The sequence below is a fragment of the Rattus norvegicus genome, chromosome 1 (genome assembly GCF_036323735.1).
Source record: "Rattus norvegicus strain BN/NHsdMcwi chromosome 1, GRCr8, whole genome shotgun sequence".
Lineage (NCBI taxonomy): Eukaryota > Metazoa > Chordata > Mammalia > Rodentia > Muridae > Rattus > Rattus norvegicus.
Window position 1 is genome coordinate 149,125,221 of NC_086019.1, and position 16,049 is coordinate 149,141,269.

Consider the following 16,049-nt stretch of genomic DNA (forward strand, 5'->3'; position numbering starts at 1 on the left):
GCTCAGGTGACAGCAGATGCTGGTGAGGCAATTATAGAGAGGAACATTGCTCCATTATTTGTGGATTTGCAAACTGGTACAATCTCTCTGGAAATCAGTCTGAAGGTTCCTCAGAAAATTGGACATTGCACTATCTGAGGACCCAGTTATACCTCTCCAGGGCATATACCTAAAAGATGCTCCAACATGCAACAAAGAAACATGGTCCACTATGTTCATAGCAGCCTTATTTATAATAGCCAGAAGCTGAAAAGAAGTCAGATACTCTTCAACATAGGAATGGATAAAGAAAATATGGTACATCTACTCAATGGAGAACTACTCAGCCTTCAAAAACAATGACTTCATGAAATTCATAGGCAAATGGATCAAAATAGAAAATATCATCCTGAGTGAGGTAACCCAATCACAGGAAAACACACAGGGTATGCACTCACTGATAAGTGGATATTAGCCCAAAAGTTCGAATTACACAAGATTCAATCCACCGACCACAGGAAGCTCAAAAAGGATGACCAAAATGCGGATGCTTCAATCCTTTCAAAATGGGAAATAAATATATACATAGGAGGGGATATAGAGGCAAAGTTTAGAGCAGACACTGAAGAAATGGTCATTCAGAGACAGCCCCGCATGTGGCCATACATACACAGCCACCGAACTAGATAAGATTGATGAAGCTAGGAAGTACATTCTGACAGGAACTAGATATAGATCTCTCCTCAGAAACACATCCAGAACATGTCGAATACAGAGGCGAATACTAACAGCAAACCTCTGAAGTGAGAGTGGGCCACCGTTGAAGGAATTAGAGAAAGGACTGAAAGAGCTGAAGGGTCTTGCAACTCCATAAGAACAACAATACCAACCAACTAGAGCTCCCAGGGACTAAATAACAGCCCCAAAAGTATACATGAACTGACTCATGGCTCCAACTGCATATGTAGCAAAGGATTGCCTTGCTGGGCACTAAAGGAAGGAGAAGCCCTTCGTCCTGCAAAGGTTGGACTACCAGTGTAAAGGATTGCTAGGGGAAGGGTGGTAAGTGGGGTGGGTGTGGAGAACACCCTTATAGAAGGGGAGGTGGAGGGATTAGGGGGCTGATTTACAGGAAACCAGGAAAGGGAATGTTTGAAATGTAAATAAGCAATACCCAGTTTTAAAATAATGAAAAAATAATAAATTAGAGAGAGAGAGAGAGAGAGAGAGAGAGAGAGAGAGAGAGAGAGAGAGAGAGAGCAAACTAGACCTGGGATCAAAGCCTTTCAAGAGTTATTGTGTGGTTGGGCATTTAGCTCAGTAGTAGAGTGCTTGCCTAGCAAGCAGAAGGCCCTGGGTTTGGTCCCCAGCTCCGAAAAAAAAAAAAGAAAAAAAGAGTTATTGTGACTTTTGTCTCCAAATGGCATCTCTCTTCCAGTGTCATTGACATCAAGAGTGCTTTCTCCTAAATGATTCCCCTATCAACATCATGTGAAGCACATTTATATGGTTATTCACCTTCAACACCTCTGAAAGTATATTGAATAATTAAATCTTTCACATTTTATGTGTCCTAAGTGGTTTTGCAATTAAATAAAACTATTTCTAAGGAAGCAAACATACTGATCTGAAAATATACAGGAGAGATTCCCTTGCTACACTTATTTTCCCTGCCGGTTGAGCCATCTGGGCACGCCCAGCTGCCCTGAACATCCTGCTATCCCTGATTGGTATCCATTTTCTTGTCACCTCTCTACACTCCTTCATCAGTCCTGCTGAACTGGAACCATAAAGGCAATATTCTCATCCCACAAATACCTTCCCTGCAAGGTCTGCTGAATTCTCTGTGGTACCACCAGCTACCCTGGAACACCTTGGTATCCTCAATGGACCCATATTCTGAAAACATCTTTGAGCACACTGTTGTCTGACAAGCTGAGCTGGAATCATTTAGTTCAAAAATACCCATCAGAGATCTGCTGCCCCAGGATCTATCAGGAGCCTACAAGCTAATAACTGGCAGGTGTTCTTCCTGAAATCATTTTGCCTTAGATTGATATCTAGGATGAACTCTGGGAGGCTTGGCCAATGAGAAAGTCCTTTTAGGAAAGATCCTTGCTAATATTATGCTTTTCTTGTTACTGTTACATATATAGCAACCACTAGGTATTAGCCCATTTTATTGAGCAGATTTCTGCAGAACTATGAAGATGTACTTTCTCGCAGTGATGCTATCATTAATATTTAACGATGATCTCATAAGAATTCCTAGAACTATATGAGTATTTTTGAATCTCTTTTATAGTGGAACTGTTCTTAGCTTCTTTTCTGATAGTTAAAATTGCAATGACAATTCTGTTAGTCTCCCATTGTATTAACAATTAATTGCCTCTTATAAAATAACCAGATGTTTACTACTCAGAACACATTCCAAGATATTGTAAAACCATTAACCACAGGTTATAAAAAGGGAACTGATGATTTATTATGGGTTCTATGACAGAAGATGAAATATTAACTGGCTTTATCTATACAAAACTTCACTAATAACTTAGTTATAGTTTTTAACATTAGATGAACCTGTGGAGCCGTGACAGCTAAAGAATGTTTAGTCATATAAATATTCCTAGTGTATATTCATGTAAAATTCAATATTATAAACTTCTTATTCCATTTATGATTTGTTTTACTGAGTGAACTTGTGATGAACTTTTACCATGTGATCATGTATTATGAAAGATGCATAAGTACTGTGATCAAAGAGAAGAGTGCAAAGATTTTTTTCTTATCTACCTTTTTCATTCATCCAAATTTTTCCTTTTTCTAAGAGAGGAAATTTTGACAATTTAATTATAAACTTTAAAATCACTTTACACAGTGTCCATTTTTCTTTCTGTGAGCAGACTGAAAGTTAGAGCATTGCAGCAGTACCTGCTGACATAGAACAAAGGTCACATTACTTAATCTCCTGCTGTTAGGGTACAGGTGTGCATCACCTAAGCCAGAAGCTTTTTATGCTCAGAAAGAGCAAGAAAGTGTTTAGGATGCTTTAGATATTATCATCAGCATTTTAGTATAGTTAGAGAGCTTGAACATCTGCAGACCTTCCAGTCTTTAAAGTCACACCAGAGTTCTACTTTGTATCCCATTTTAACCTGCTCCAGGCCAGAAGGTTCCTAGCAAGGATCACTGAGGTTAGGCCTCCTCCAAGTATTCGTTTCCAACAGAATTTTCAGGCACTAAAGACATTCAGACAACTAAAGGGCCTTGGAACAACACAATAAAGAAAATAAAAAACAGGGCAATATGACTACTTCACAGCACAGCTACACTACTGCATAAAGCACTGAAGAACCTAAAATAACCAATGCCCAAGAAAATCACTATAAATTCAATCTTGTAAATACAATAGAGGCCTTTAAAGAGGAAATGAATGAGCCCTTTAATGAAATACATATAAGTACAGTCAAAAGGTAGAGGCTTTTAAAGATGAAACAAATAAATCCCTTAAAGTAGTATGGGGAAATACAGTTAAATAGTTGAAGGAAATAAATATAACTGTTTAAGACCTGAAAATGGCAATAGAAGCAATAAAGAAAAGACAAACCAAGGGAATCCTGGAGATGAAAAACCTAGGGAAGAGAAGAGGAACAACAGATGCAAGAATTGCCAACAGTATAGATAGGAGAGAGAATCTCAGGTATAGAAAAGACAATAATGCAAATTTATACCTCAGTAAAAGAATTTATTAAAACTAAAAATTTTCTAATGCCACCTCCCAAAAAATCCAGGAAATCTGGGATAACAGGAAAAAATAATTTAAGAATGTAAGGCATGGAAAAAGAAGGTAGAGTTCTAGTTCGATAGACTAGGAGATATTTTCATCAAAATTATAAAAGAAAACTTTTCCAACCCGAGCAAAGAGATGCTTATAAACATACAAGAATCTTACCGAAAATAAATTAGAGTGGACTGGAAAAATGTTATCTTCCAACAAGTCTACCAAACAAAGAAAAGTATAATAAAAGAGACAAAGGAAAAAGGCCAGGTAACATACAAAGGCAGAAATGGCAGAATATTACAAGACTTCTCAACAGATACTCTAAAAGCTATAAGAGCCTTCATGCATATCTTGCAACCTCTAAAAATACACAGATGCCCAGATATGCTAATATATATATAACAACACTTTAAATTATCATAGAGAAATATTATTTATCCTCAAATACATTCCTATAGAAAATACTACAATTTCCACTCCAAAGGGAATAATAACATCCAAGAAAACAAAAAGGTATCTCTATACCAGCAAAAACAAGGAAAGTACACACAGGCACACATAAGAATGTGCACATGCACACATAGTAACACTGTCAACACTAAAATAACAGAAATTAACTATCATTTTTCATTAATAGTCTTAAACATCAATGGATCAATGAACTCAATTCTCCAATAAAGATGCAAAGGCTAAAAGGATGAATGCAGACACAGGATCCATTATTCTGCTACATATTAGAAACATATCTCAGCAATAAAGATAGACATTAGATTAAAGGGCTGGAGAAATGTCTTCCAAGCAAAAGGTCACAAGAAAAAAGGTAGAGTAGCCATTCTATAGCTAATAAAATAGACTTTCAACAAAAATTAATTGAAACAGAAAAGAAACAAAACTTCATACTCATCAAAGGAAGACTCTACCCTGATGTTATCTTAATTCTAAACATGTATGCCTCAAACTCAATAGCAACTATGTTTGTGAAGGATGATTGATAAGGATTAAATGGTAAATCAAATGCCAAACACTAATAGTGGAAGACTTTAACATCCCAGCCACAAAACCTGACATATCCAACAGAAAAAACTACACAGAAATGATGAAACTACCAGACATTATAAATCAAATGAGCCTAACAAAGATCTACAGACTATTTCATCCAAACACAAGAGAATGTATCTTCTTCTCAGGACATCATGAATCCTACTGTAAAACTGTCCATATAATCAGTAACAAACCAAATCTCAACATATACAAAATATTGAAATACTATATTGTAACTTATAAAATGACCATGAAATAATGATGTACTTCAACAGCAACAGAAACACCAGAATGTCTACACATGTATGGAAATAAAGGACTGTGTACTCAGTGATCTCCAGGACATCAAAGAAGTCAAATAATAAAAACTTTTCTAGAATTCAATGCCAATGAAGCACTACATATTCAAACTTATGGGACACAATGAGAGCAGTGCTATGAGAAAGGTTCATAGCACTGTCTGCACAGAGAAATTAGAATGCTCTCATACCAAGAATTTAAAAATACACAGGAAAGCTCCACAAAAGGAAAGAAAAACATAAACTTAGAATACCTAAGAAAAAAATCACAGATCATATGTACATCAAGAAGAAGGAAGATCAAATGTGGATGCTTCAGTCTTTCTTAGAAGGGGGGACAAAATACTCATGGGTGGAGATACAGGGACAAAGAGTGGAACAAGGACTACAGAAAAGGTCATCTATAGACTGTCCGATATGGGAGTCCATCTCATATAGAGATACCAAACCAGTCATTATTGCTGATGCCAAGAAGTGTTTGCTGACAAGTGTCAGACATGGGTGTCCCATAAGAGGCTCTGCTAGAGCCCTACTGATACAGATGAGAATGCTTGCAATTAACCCTTGGACCGAACAAGGGGACAACAATGGAGGAGTTAGAGAAGTGACTGAAGTAGCTGAAGGAGTTTTCAACACCATAGTAAGAATAGTATCAACCAAATAAACCCCAGCACCCCACCCACACCCAAAGCTACAAGGGTATACAACCAACCAACCAAGAGTATACATGGAGGTACCGATGACTGCAGCCACATATGTAGCAGAGGATAGCATTGTCCAGAATCAATAGGAAGAAATGACCTTGATCCTGTGAAGTTTCTTTTCCTCAATGTAAGAGAATGCTAGGGCATTGAGGTAGGAATGGATGGATGGGAATGGGAGCATCCTCATAGAAGCTGGAAGGGGGGTAGGGAATACAGGAGTGGTGGGAAGGGAATAATATTTGAAATGTAAATACATAAAATATCCAAGAAAAATAAAATAAAATTGTTCTGTTTTAAATAAGATATGAAAATATTAAGTGTGAATTCAAGCATGACTGCATAATTTCCTTGTGAGTCATATGAGAATCCACACGAGTGATTTTCCTGATGAGGGCAAATATAAAACCTGTTTGTTACATAAGTATCTTCTTATAATTTATGTATTTTATAACATTAAATTATTGTAACTTGTTATTGCAGTCTCACAAATATTACAGAGTAAGCAGTTGTTTCTTACACAATACTTAATATAATAAAATAAGATTTCATTTTTTAAAAGAGTAAAGACAGAAAATAAGCAAGAGCATAGATGAAGTCAATCAATTAGAAATAATACAAAAAATCAAGGAAAACAAGAGCTAGTTCATTGAGAAAAACCAAGATGAATAAACCTTTAGCCAATTTAGTCCAAAGACATAAAGACAGTATCCAAATAATCAAAACCAGAAAGGAAAATGGAAACATAACAACAGACAACTAGGAAATTCATTGATTTTATTTCAAAAGCCTGTGTGCAGCAAAATAAAAAAATACAACAATTGTCTTATCTAAATGTAAGGTTTTCCATACAAGTAGGAATTAACAAAGTTAAATGAAGATCAGGCAAACTATTAAAACAGTCCTATAAACCCTAAAGAAATAGAAGTCCGTAAAAGGCACCTGAGAGAAAGCAAGCCCAAGACCAGTTGTTTTTAGTGTAGACTTTTATCAGAGTTTGAAAAAAGAGCTAACACCAACACCCCTGAAACTGCTGAACTAAACAGAAAGAGAAGGAAGACTGCCAAACTCATTCTATGAAGCCACAGTTCTCCTGAAGCTTAAACCATACAAAGATCACACAAAAAGAATTTCAGAAACATTTTTCTTATAAACATTGATGCAAAAATAATTTAAAAATGCTTGTAAACTAAATCATAGGAACACATCAAAAAACACCATCCACCATGATCAATTTGGTTTCATCCAAAGGATGCATGGATGGTTCCATATGAAAAGCATAATACACCATAAAAGCAAACTGATATGAAAAATCATATGAACATCTCATTACATGTTGGAAGAGGCTATAGCAAAATCCAACATTTATTATTTCACTATGAAAGTATTAGAGAGATCAGAATACATGGCACATACCTAAACATAACCAGAAATATACAGGAAGACATGAGACAACATCAAATTAAATGAAGAAATACTAAAGCAGTTCCACTAAGATCAGAGACAAGGCATGGCTATCCCTTCTCTCTAATAATATAGTACTTAAGTTCTAGATAGAGCAATTAGACAAGTAATAGAAATCAATGGAATAAAAACTGGAAAAGAAGGAGTCAAATTCTCATTATTTGTGGATGATAGAACAGTATGCATAAACATAAGCAACAAAAAAAGTTCTTCTAGAGAACTCCAAGAGCTGATAAACAACTTCAGTAAAATGGATGGATACAAATTAACTAAAAAAATAATTGCCTTCCTTATTACAAATGATACGTAGACCAAGAAAGAAATTAGGGAAACAACAGCCCTCACAACATCTACAAATAATTCAACATATGTTCCATGCTCACGTATCAGTAGGATTAACATAGTAAAAATTTCCATCTTTCTGAAAGCAATGTACAGTTTCAGTTCAATGCCATCAAATTTCCAACACAACTCTTTCAGATCTTGATAGTGAAATTCTCAACTCCATGTACTAAAACAAGCAAACATTGAAAACAGGATATCTAAACAATCCTGAACAATAAAAGGACACCTGGAGGTATTTCCATTCCTTATTTCAAGTTGTACTACAAAGCAATATTAAAAAAAATCTGCATGGTGTTGATATAGAACCAGATAGGTTTATCAGTGAAAATGAATTGAAGTCCCAGAAATAACATGATACACCTATGGACTTTGGAATTTTGACAATGCAAAAAGAAAGGATGCTTTTCAAATCATGCATATACAATAATGAAATAAATCCACATCTAACACCTTGAGAAAAAATCAACAATCAAAAAACCCTCAAGTTCAAGTGGATCAAAGACCTCAATGTAAAACCAAATATACTAAGTCTAATAGAAAAGAAAAATTGAAATAGCTTTGAATTCACTGTTATAAGAGACAGCATCCTGAATAGAACGCCAACGGCCCAGGCTCTAAGATCTACAATTGATAAATGGGATCTCATGAAAATTAAAATCTTCAGTAGGGCAAAGTAGAATATCAATAGAAAAAAATGGCATCCTCCAAATTGGGAAAAGATCTTTACCTATCTTCCATCTGACAGCGGCCTTCTATCCAAAATTTATAAAGAACACAAGAAGTTAGATTCTGACATCCCAAAGCAAAGTAAAAAATGGGGTGCAGAGGGAAACAATTTTCAATTCACGAATCTCAAATGACTAAGAAGTACTTAAAGAAATGTTCAAAATCCTTAGTAATCATGAAAATGCAGATTAAAATGTCTTTAAGGTTCTATCTTATACTGATCAGAATATCTAAGATCTGAAATCTCAACTGATATCGCATGGCAAGTGTATGGAACAAGGAAAACACTTCTTCATTGCTGGTGGGAGTGCAAACTTGTATGAGCACTTCAGAAATCAATTCTATGTTTGCTCCCAAAAATTCAAATAGTTCTACCTTAAAACCAAGGTACACCACTCCTATGCCTGCACCTAAAAGTTGATCCTATATACTATGGAGATACTTGCTCAACTATGTTCATAGCATTTTTATTAAAATTACCTGGGAACTGTAAAAACCTTGAAGTCCCTCAACTTACAAATGGAAAAAAGTGTAAAGTACATCTACAAAATAGACTTCTATTCTTTCACTAAAATAAAAGATATGGAACTTAAGAATATCATCCTCAGTGAGGTAACCCAGATTCAAAAGGACATGCATAGTAAGTACTGAGTTATAAGTGAATATAGCCATAAAATAAAGGACAGTCATGCTACATTCACAGATCCAAAGACACTAAACAAAAAGGAAGGCTCACATGACGGTGCTTGAATATCACTTAGAAGGGGAAATAAGATAGTTCCAGAAGCAGATTCATGGAAGGCGCTAGGTGAAAGAGGGTATAGGAAAGTGGTGGGAGGGGTACAGGATCAGGTGTGATAGGAGACAGGGAAGGTGGCCAGATGGCCATAAGAAAGACTGAATTCTGTAGTTGGAAGTAGTGGGGAGGTGGAGAATGTGCCAGAGACCTGGCCTAAAGGAGGCACCCAAGAATCAATGGTGGTGACTAAAATGAGATTTGCAGAAGTCGGGTATGAACCTGAAGAGGTCACTTTCTGTAGCCAGGCAGGAATCCCAGTGGAGGGATAAGTACACCAACCCATCCAAAACTGTGATCCAAAATTTATCCTATCTACAAGACATATAGCAAAAAAGATTGAGCAGAGACTAAGAGAATGTCCAATTAATAACATGCCCAACTGTAGAGCCATTCTGTGTGCAAGCACTAATTCCTGATTCTATCAATGAAGCTATTATGTTTGCATGCAGGATCCTAGTATATCTGTCCTCTGAGGGATTCCTCCCAAAAGCTGACTCAGACAGATTTAGATACCCATGTCAAAACATAGGCTTAAGGTTCTGGGCTTGTATAGAAGTGTGGTGGAAAAGATAGAGGCTCCTGAAGAGGATGTGAACTCCACAGGAAGACCTACACTTTCAGCTGACCTGGACCGTTGGGGTCTCTAAGAGTCTAAACCACCAACCAAAGGGCACACATGGACTGGACTTAGGACCCCAGCACATAAATAGCAGATTTGGAACTTGGTCTTCCTGTAGGTCCTGAAGTACTGAAACAGGGGCTATTCCTAATGCTGTTGCCAATCTTTGGAATAGGTTTGTCTACCTGAGTTGCATTGTCTGGCCTCAGTGGGAGAGGATATGGCTAGCACTGCAGAGACTTGGTGTGCTAGGGTGAGGGGATATGGGAGGTAGTACACCTTCTCAGAAGAAAAGGGGAGAGGACAGTGGGAGGTCCTATAGAAGTGGGAGAAATGAGAATTTAAAAGTTAAAATATTTCTAAATGTTATTATGATGTTAGTCTTCACATGTTTCAAAAAATAAAAACATATTCCTAAACAGCATGGAAAGAAGCTTTTCTATCTCTTGAAGATGTAAATATGCCAATTAACACAGAAGAGATAGTTGATATATATTATGTAACATATAATATGACATCTTCAAATCTCTTTCAATTATGGATAGACAATAGCACAAACTTAACAGTAATGTTATTGTTAATTAATTTAAGGAATTATATTCCTTTATAATTAATAATGTTTTCTTATATTTTTCTAAGCAGTGATATTTAACTTTTTAGGAAAAATATTCAAATATTTTATTTTTCAAGTAATTTATAAATATTACTTGTTATAAAATGCTTTATTTTCAAGATTTTAATATACAAATAGTAGCAAGCAAATTTTAAAATTTCTGAGGCAACGTTGTTTTCAATTACTCAAAATTCACTATATTTAAAAGATAATTTTCTTCAATATTTTCTAGATAGTATTCCATGAAGCTGGTTTTAGCCTACTATTCACTTGTGTGCTTATCATTTCAGTGCTATGTCTCTGAATTCTACATGCATCTTAAATTTAAATTATATGAAACAAAAGGATGTTGGTCTGCAGATTAAATTAAGGTGTACATTTATTATTTACATATGTACCATAAATGCAAAGAATTACTTCCATCTTTCAATAACTTGATGCAGTAAAAATGGCATCAGTATTAATGTATCATAGGATCATTGTCACAAAGAAGATATATCCTTCTAAATATGAAATGTTTATTTCATACTTCTCAAAATTATTCTAAAATTTTGATTTCAAATTCTATTTTGCCTTTCAAATTTATTTATGGATTGTGTACAAATGAAAATACAATTCATGAAAGGACAGCAGGCTCTATCATAGGGCACACTACAAAATACATGCTTTTCAAACAAACTTCAGCATCTCTGAGTATCTACACCTTTTCCATAAGCTTATAGTATGCCTGATAAATAAGAATATGCAACTGACATATCTCAGAGAAGATGAAATTTAGGTGTATTACATAGTGCTATGTTACATCCTGCTGAATTTGAGGCTTAAGAGAAGTGCTATAGTGATTGTTAGAACTCTAAAGCAATTTCCAAAAGAAACTATTTGGTACAATGTTTTGAGAATAATGAATCAAAATGTAGTTCAGGATTTGGGAGAGTTTTTTTTTCTCCATCTTTGTTAGAGAAAGGACTGAAAGAACTTGGGAGAGTTTTAAGTTCCTGATTCTTTTTATTTTATGTTGAGACTTAACTTCACAGTTGTGGTAATTCCTCACTGTGAACTATGTATAAATGAGAGAAATTAATTAATCTAATTAAACCTTTGGTAAGTTAAATGCTTACTTGTCATGTTGGAAATTTCATTCTCTGGGCAGGGTGTACAATCAAAACAGCACACAGGCTTTCCCTGCTGAGGGGATTTTCTGAATCCTGGACTGCAAGGAATACTGCAAATTGAGGTTGGAGACTGAGAAAAATCACAAATGAATTATAAATAAAAATACTTATCTAACTGGAAGTAATTACAATGACATAAACAATGAAAACGTTGAAATGAAAAACTGAAAAAAATATTTTCACATGCATTAAATTGAGAAGAAATGCTTCACTGAAGTTTGTGATTAAAAATTATAGTTGTATTGTGATTTATATAATTGTTTTGAATTATAATTATATCATGACTTATATACACATATGTGCATTTATATGTACATATATATAATCTACATCTATATATCCTAGATAGACAAATACGTAGATAGATGATAGATGATAGATAGAAAGATAGATAGGTGATAGAAAGATAGATAGATAGATAGATAGATAGATAGATAGATAGATAGATAGATAGATAGATAGATAGAAAGATGAATATAGAGATGGATGGATGGATGGAATGATGGATGGATGGATGGATGGATGGATGGACATACAGATTGATGGACAGATAGACATACATACAGACAGACAGATAGACAGACAGATAGAGAGAGAGAGAGAGATAAAGGTAGATACATGTCCTGAAAGCAAGTCTAGGAATATAGGGAATGAGTTTGTAAATAAATTTTAAAATGCTCTATCCTTTGAAAATGATCAAGTCAACCTTGAGATTTTGGGTACTTATATTGCATGTAGAGTTTAACAAGTAAATCCAATAAACCTGTTGATGGCCTGTGTTCCACTCTATTATTTCTTTCAACATATATAATTGTGGACCATGTGGCAGATTTTGGGAAAATGTTCCAATTTTCAGCTTAAATACAGGATTTGGCAAAAAATCCATAGTCTGGTGAATGTCATACTCTGTATCCAGTTTTTCCTTGTGATTCAGGTTCACTTTGTCTCCAGCAGGGTTTATAAATTGGACATTTTTCAGGAAGGAGACCATCTGAAACATTTATTATTTTAGTTTTAACTGTGCCTACAGATTAGGAATGAAAACAGTTTAATCTGTCTCTGATTTTAACTTGTCCTAATAATGTGTCTTAATGACAAGTAGTCTGATATCAGAGGGGGAAAATACCACATATAGGTACAATAACATCAAAATTCCTAAATACTTCTTTCTCAGTGAAGGTATTCCTCTAAAATATGCACAGATGAAATATGAGTGGGAGTAGTTAAACATTCTTCACCTCATTTTCTCTATATTATTATCTGATAAAAAAGTAGGAAATCGAGGTCCTCATTGAAGAAGAAACTGCCAGAATTTTTCTATTATTTGGGACATATTCACTACACATATTATCAATTTCTTGATCATGTAAAAATGCCAGTCACCTTCTTGTTGCCAATAAGAATTTCATGAGAAAGCAACATATTTTGTTTCAAATATTAAAGACATAAAATTCATTTATGGTAGAAATATGGAATCTAGAATTAATAGATTATGAAACTAAGAATATTTCAGTGTTGGCTGCACTAGAGTTAAGGAAACAAAAGAATTTACAATGATATGCAGTGAAAGAATAAAACAATTGGTGTATTTGAAAGAAAAGAGCTTAAAATCTTAAAAGCAACAATATTCATTGGAAAAATTACATCTATGACTCTGTGTGATATGTAGTGGAATAGATATTACCTGCCAAGGGTCAAATTGCAGTTCTTTTCCATCATCTATTTGCAGGCTATCTGCTTGTTGCAGAAGCATTTGTTGGAGTGTGTGAGCCACAGCATACACAGAATTATATAGGTCATAAGTAGTATCACTCAAAGACATTTCAAAATGGTGCCTGTATAACCATCTAAATATTTTTTCCTTTGAACAAGTTTGAAGATTCTTACAATTAGAAAATGACAAAGAACAATTAAAATATATCCACCATAATCTAGCAAGGGAAATGTCATCACTGTAGTTTGAAGGGTATGCTGTCTGGATAAATGTTTTAAAACCAGATAATTCAGGATAGTGATGTGAAAAAGTGAGAGTCCCATAGGAGGAAAGGAGGAGGAATTTTCCATTATTTATGATCATATCCCACTGTGAGGTAGTGACCCAGATTCTTTGGATATCTATTAAATGCCATAGTCTAAAGTTCAACTGTAGAGGAGACTCTTTGTCTCCATAAATGATTACAACTTTTGCTGATGACATCGTGATCTGGTTGTAATAGATATTATACCTTTTCACAAATAATATGTCATCGCTAACAATGACACTCACAAAGGCTAAACACACACTGTTCATTTGCATTTCTCTTCTCAATTCCAAGATAAATTCATAACCTGGGTCATCATCTGAAACAACTGCTCCCACCCAGTTCCAGTTGAAATGGACAATCAAAGAAACCATGGCCAGTGCCAGAGATGTGTCCTTAGGAGTCATCTGATAAAGATACGGATACAGTTCTTGGCTGCTCAAGAGAGGGTGAAATGGCCCGAAGTAAAGCTAAAAGCCATAGAATATGAGAAATAACATGAAAAAGTTGGAATACAAAGTGCTAGTCTCATTGAAGTATTTTATGTTATCTGTGACTATTGTAAATTTTGTTGTTTCCTTAATTTCTTTCTCAGTCAGTTTATCCTTTGAGTAGAGGATGGCTACTGATTTTTTGAGTTATTTTTTTATCCAGCCACTTGGCTGAAATTGTTTATCCACTGTAGAAATTCTCTGGTGGAAGTTTTGAGTTACTTAATTATACTATCATATCATCTGCAAATAGTGTTAGACTTTTTTTTCCAATTTTTATCCCTTTGACTTCCTTTTGTTGTCTAATTGCTCTGTCTAGGACTTCAAGTACTATATTGAAGAAATAGGAAGATTGTGGGCAACTCCTGATTTTAGAGGGATTGCTTCAAGTTTCTCTCCATTTAGTTTGATATTGTCTAGTGGTTTGATGTACATTGCTTTTATTAGGTTTAGACATGAGTCTTGAATTCCTGACCTTTCTAAGGCTTTTAACATGAAGGACTGTGGAGTTTTGTCAAATGCTTTCTCAACATCTAACGAGTTGTTCATGTTTTTTTGTTCTTTGAGTTTGTTTATAAAGTGGTTTATGTTGACACATTTCCTTATGGTGAACTGATGCCTGCATCCCTGGGATGAAGCCTACTTGATCATGATGGATGATTAATTTGATATGTTCTTTCTTGTATTCGATTTGCAAGAATTTTATTGAGTATTTTTGCATTGATACTCATAAGGAAAATTGTTCTGAACATCTGTTTCATTTTTAGGTCTTTGTGTGGTTTAGGTATAAGCATACTTGTGACTTCATAGAAGGAATTGGGTAGTGGTCTGTCTGTTTCTATTTTGGGGAATAGTTTGGACAGTATTGGCATTAGGTCTTCTATGATGGTCTGATAGAATTCTCCACTGAACCCATCTGATCCTGGACTTTATTTTGATTGGAGACTTTTAATGACCGCTTCTATTTATTTAGGAGTTATGGGACTGTTTAGATCTTTTATCTGATGCTGATTTAACTTTGGTACCTTGTAACTGTCTAGAGAAATGTTGATTTCCTCCAGATTTTCCAGTTTTGTTGAATATCGGCTTTTGTAGTAGGGTCTAATATGTTTTTTTTTAATTTCCTCAGATTCTGTTGCTATGTCTCCCTTTTCATTTCTGATTTTGTTAATTTGGATATTCTTTCTGTGCACTCTGCTTAATCTGGCTAAGGGTTTACCTATCTTGTAGATTTTCTCAAAGAACAGTAACATTTGAAATGTAAATAAAATTATCAATAAAAATAACAAAGTGATAGTCTAAAAAAAGTGTGATAAACAGAACTTGGGAATGTTAGGAACTGTACCATTATGATAATTGTACATAATTCCTTAAGTTTTATAGAGTACAGAAAAGGCTAAGTCTGATAGTGAAGCACATCAAATTTCTATTGCACTTAAGTCCAATTCATGCTAAAGAAATGGCATGTGCCTCTAAATGTTTGTGTATTTATGCTTTTAATTCTATGCATCAAAATAGAAAAATTCATTTGCTTACTCTCAACTAGCCTCAGGATAAGAAAGTTAAAAGTGTAGAGGAATTTTAATCCAGCAACATGTTTACACTTAAGGGATGAAATCTGAAGACTTGTAGTCCTATAATATCCTGCTGGGATATATCCATTCCTTGGAAGGCAGGAGACAGAGGTAAGCAGATCACTTAGTTCAAGGTCAGTCTAGTATAAAGAAATTTTCTAGTATAGGAAAGTTTAGGTGCAGGTGTGATAGTACACAACTTTAATCCCAGAACTCAGGAGACAGAGGAATGCATATTTCTGAGTTCTAGTAAGTCAATTGCATTCAATTCAGTAGAGTTAAGCCAGTCTTTTGAGACTCAATGCAAAGAATGCAGTGCAATGGAGTTATTTTGTGAGTTTATGCAGTTCTATGTGTGTCAGTAGAGGCAACTGCAGTCAAAATATTATGGAGACAGAAGATTAAAACAAATTGACAGTGATAG

At 34.8% G+C, this 16,049-nt stretch overlaps 1 protein-coding gene across 1 annotated transcript in view; it reads right to left on the reverse strand.

The window, feature by feature from the left end:
• Positions 1-16,049, reverse strand: part of Vom2r42l1 (vomeronasal 2 receptor, 42 like 1) — a 66,665-nt gene that overhangs the window by 15,897 nt on the left and 34,719 nt on the right. The window contains exons 3-5 of the mRNA XM_039101062.2: positions 13,224-14,030; positions 12,303-12,530; positions 11,486-11,609 (exon numbers count right to left, since the gene is read on the reverse strand). Of these exons, the coding sequence (XP_038956990.1) occupies positions 11,486-11,609; positions 12,303-12,530; positions 13,224-14,030 (1,159 nt within the window). The remainder of the gene's footprint in view (positions 1-11,485; positions 11,610-12,302; positions 12,531-13,223; positions 14,031-16,049) is intronic.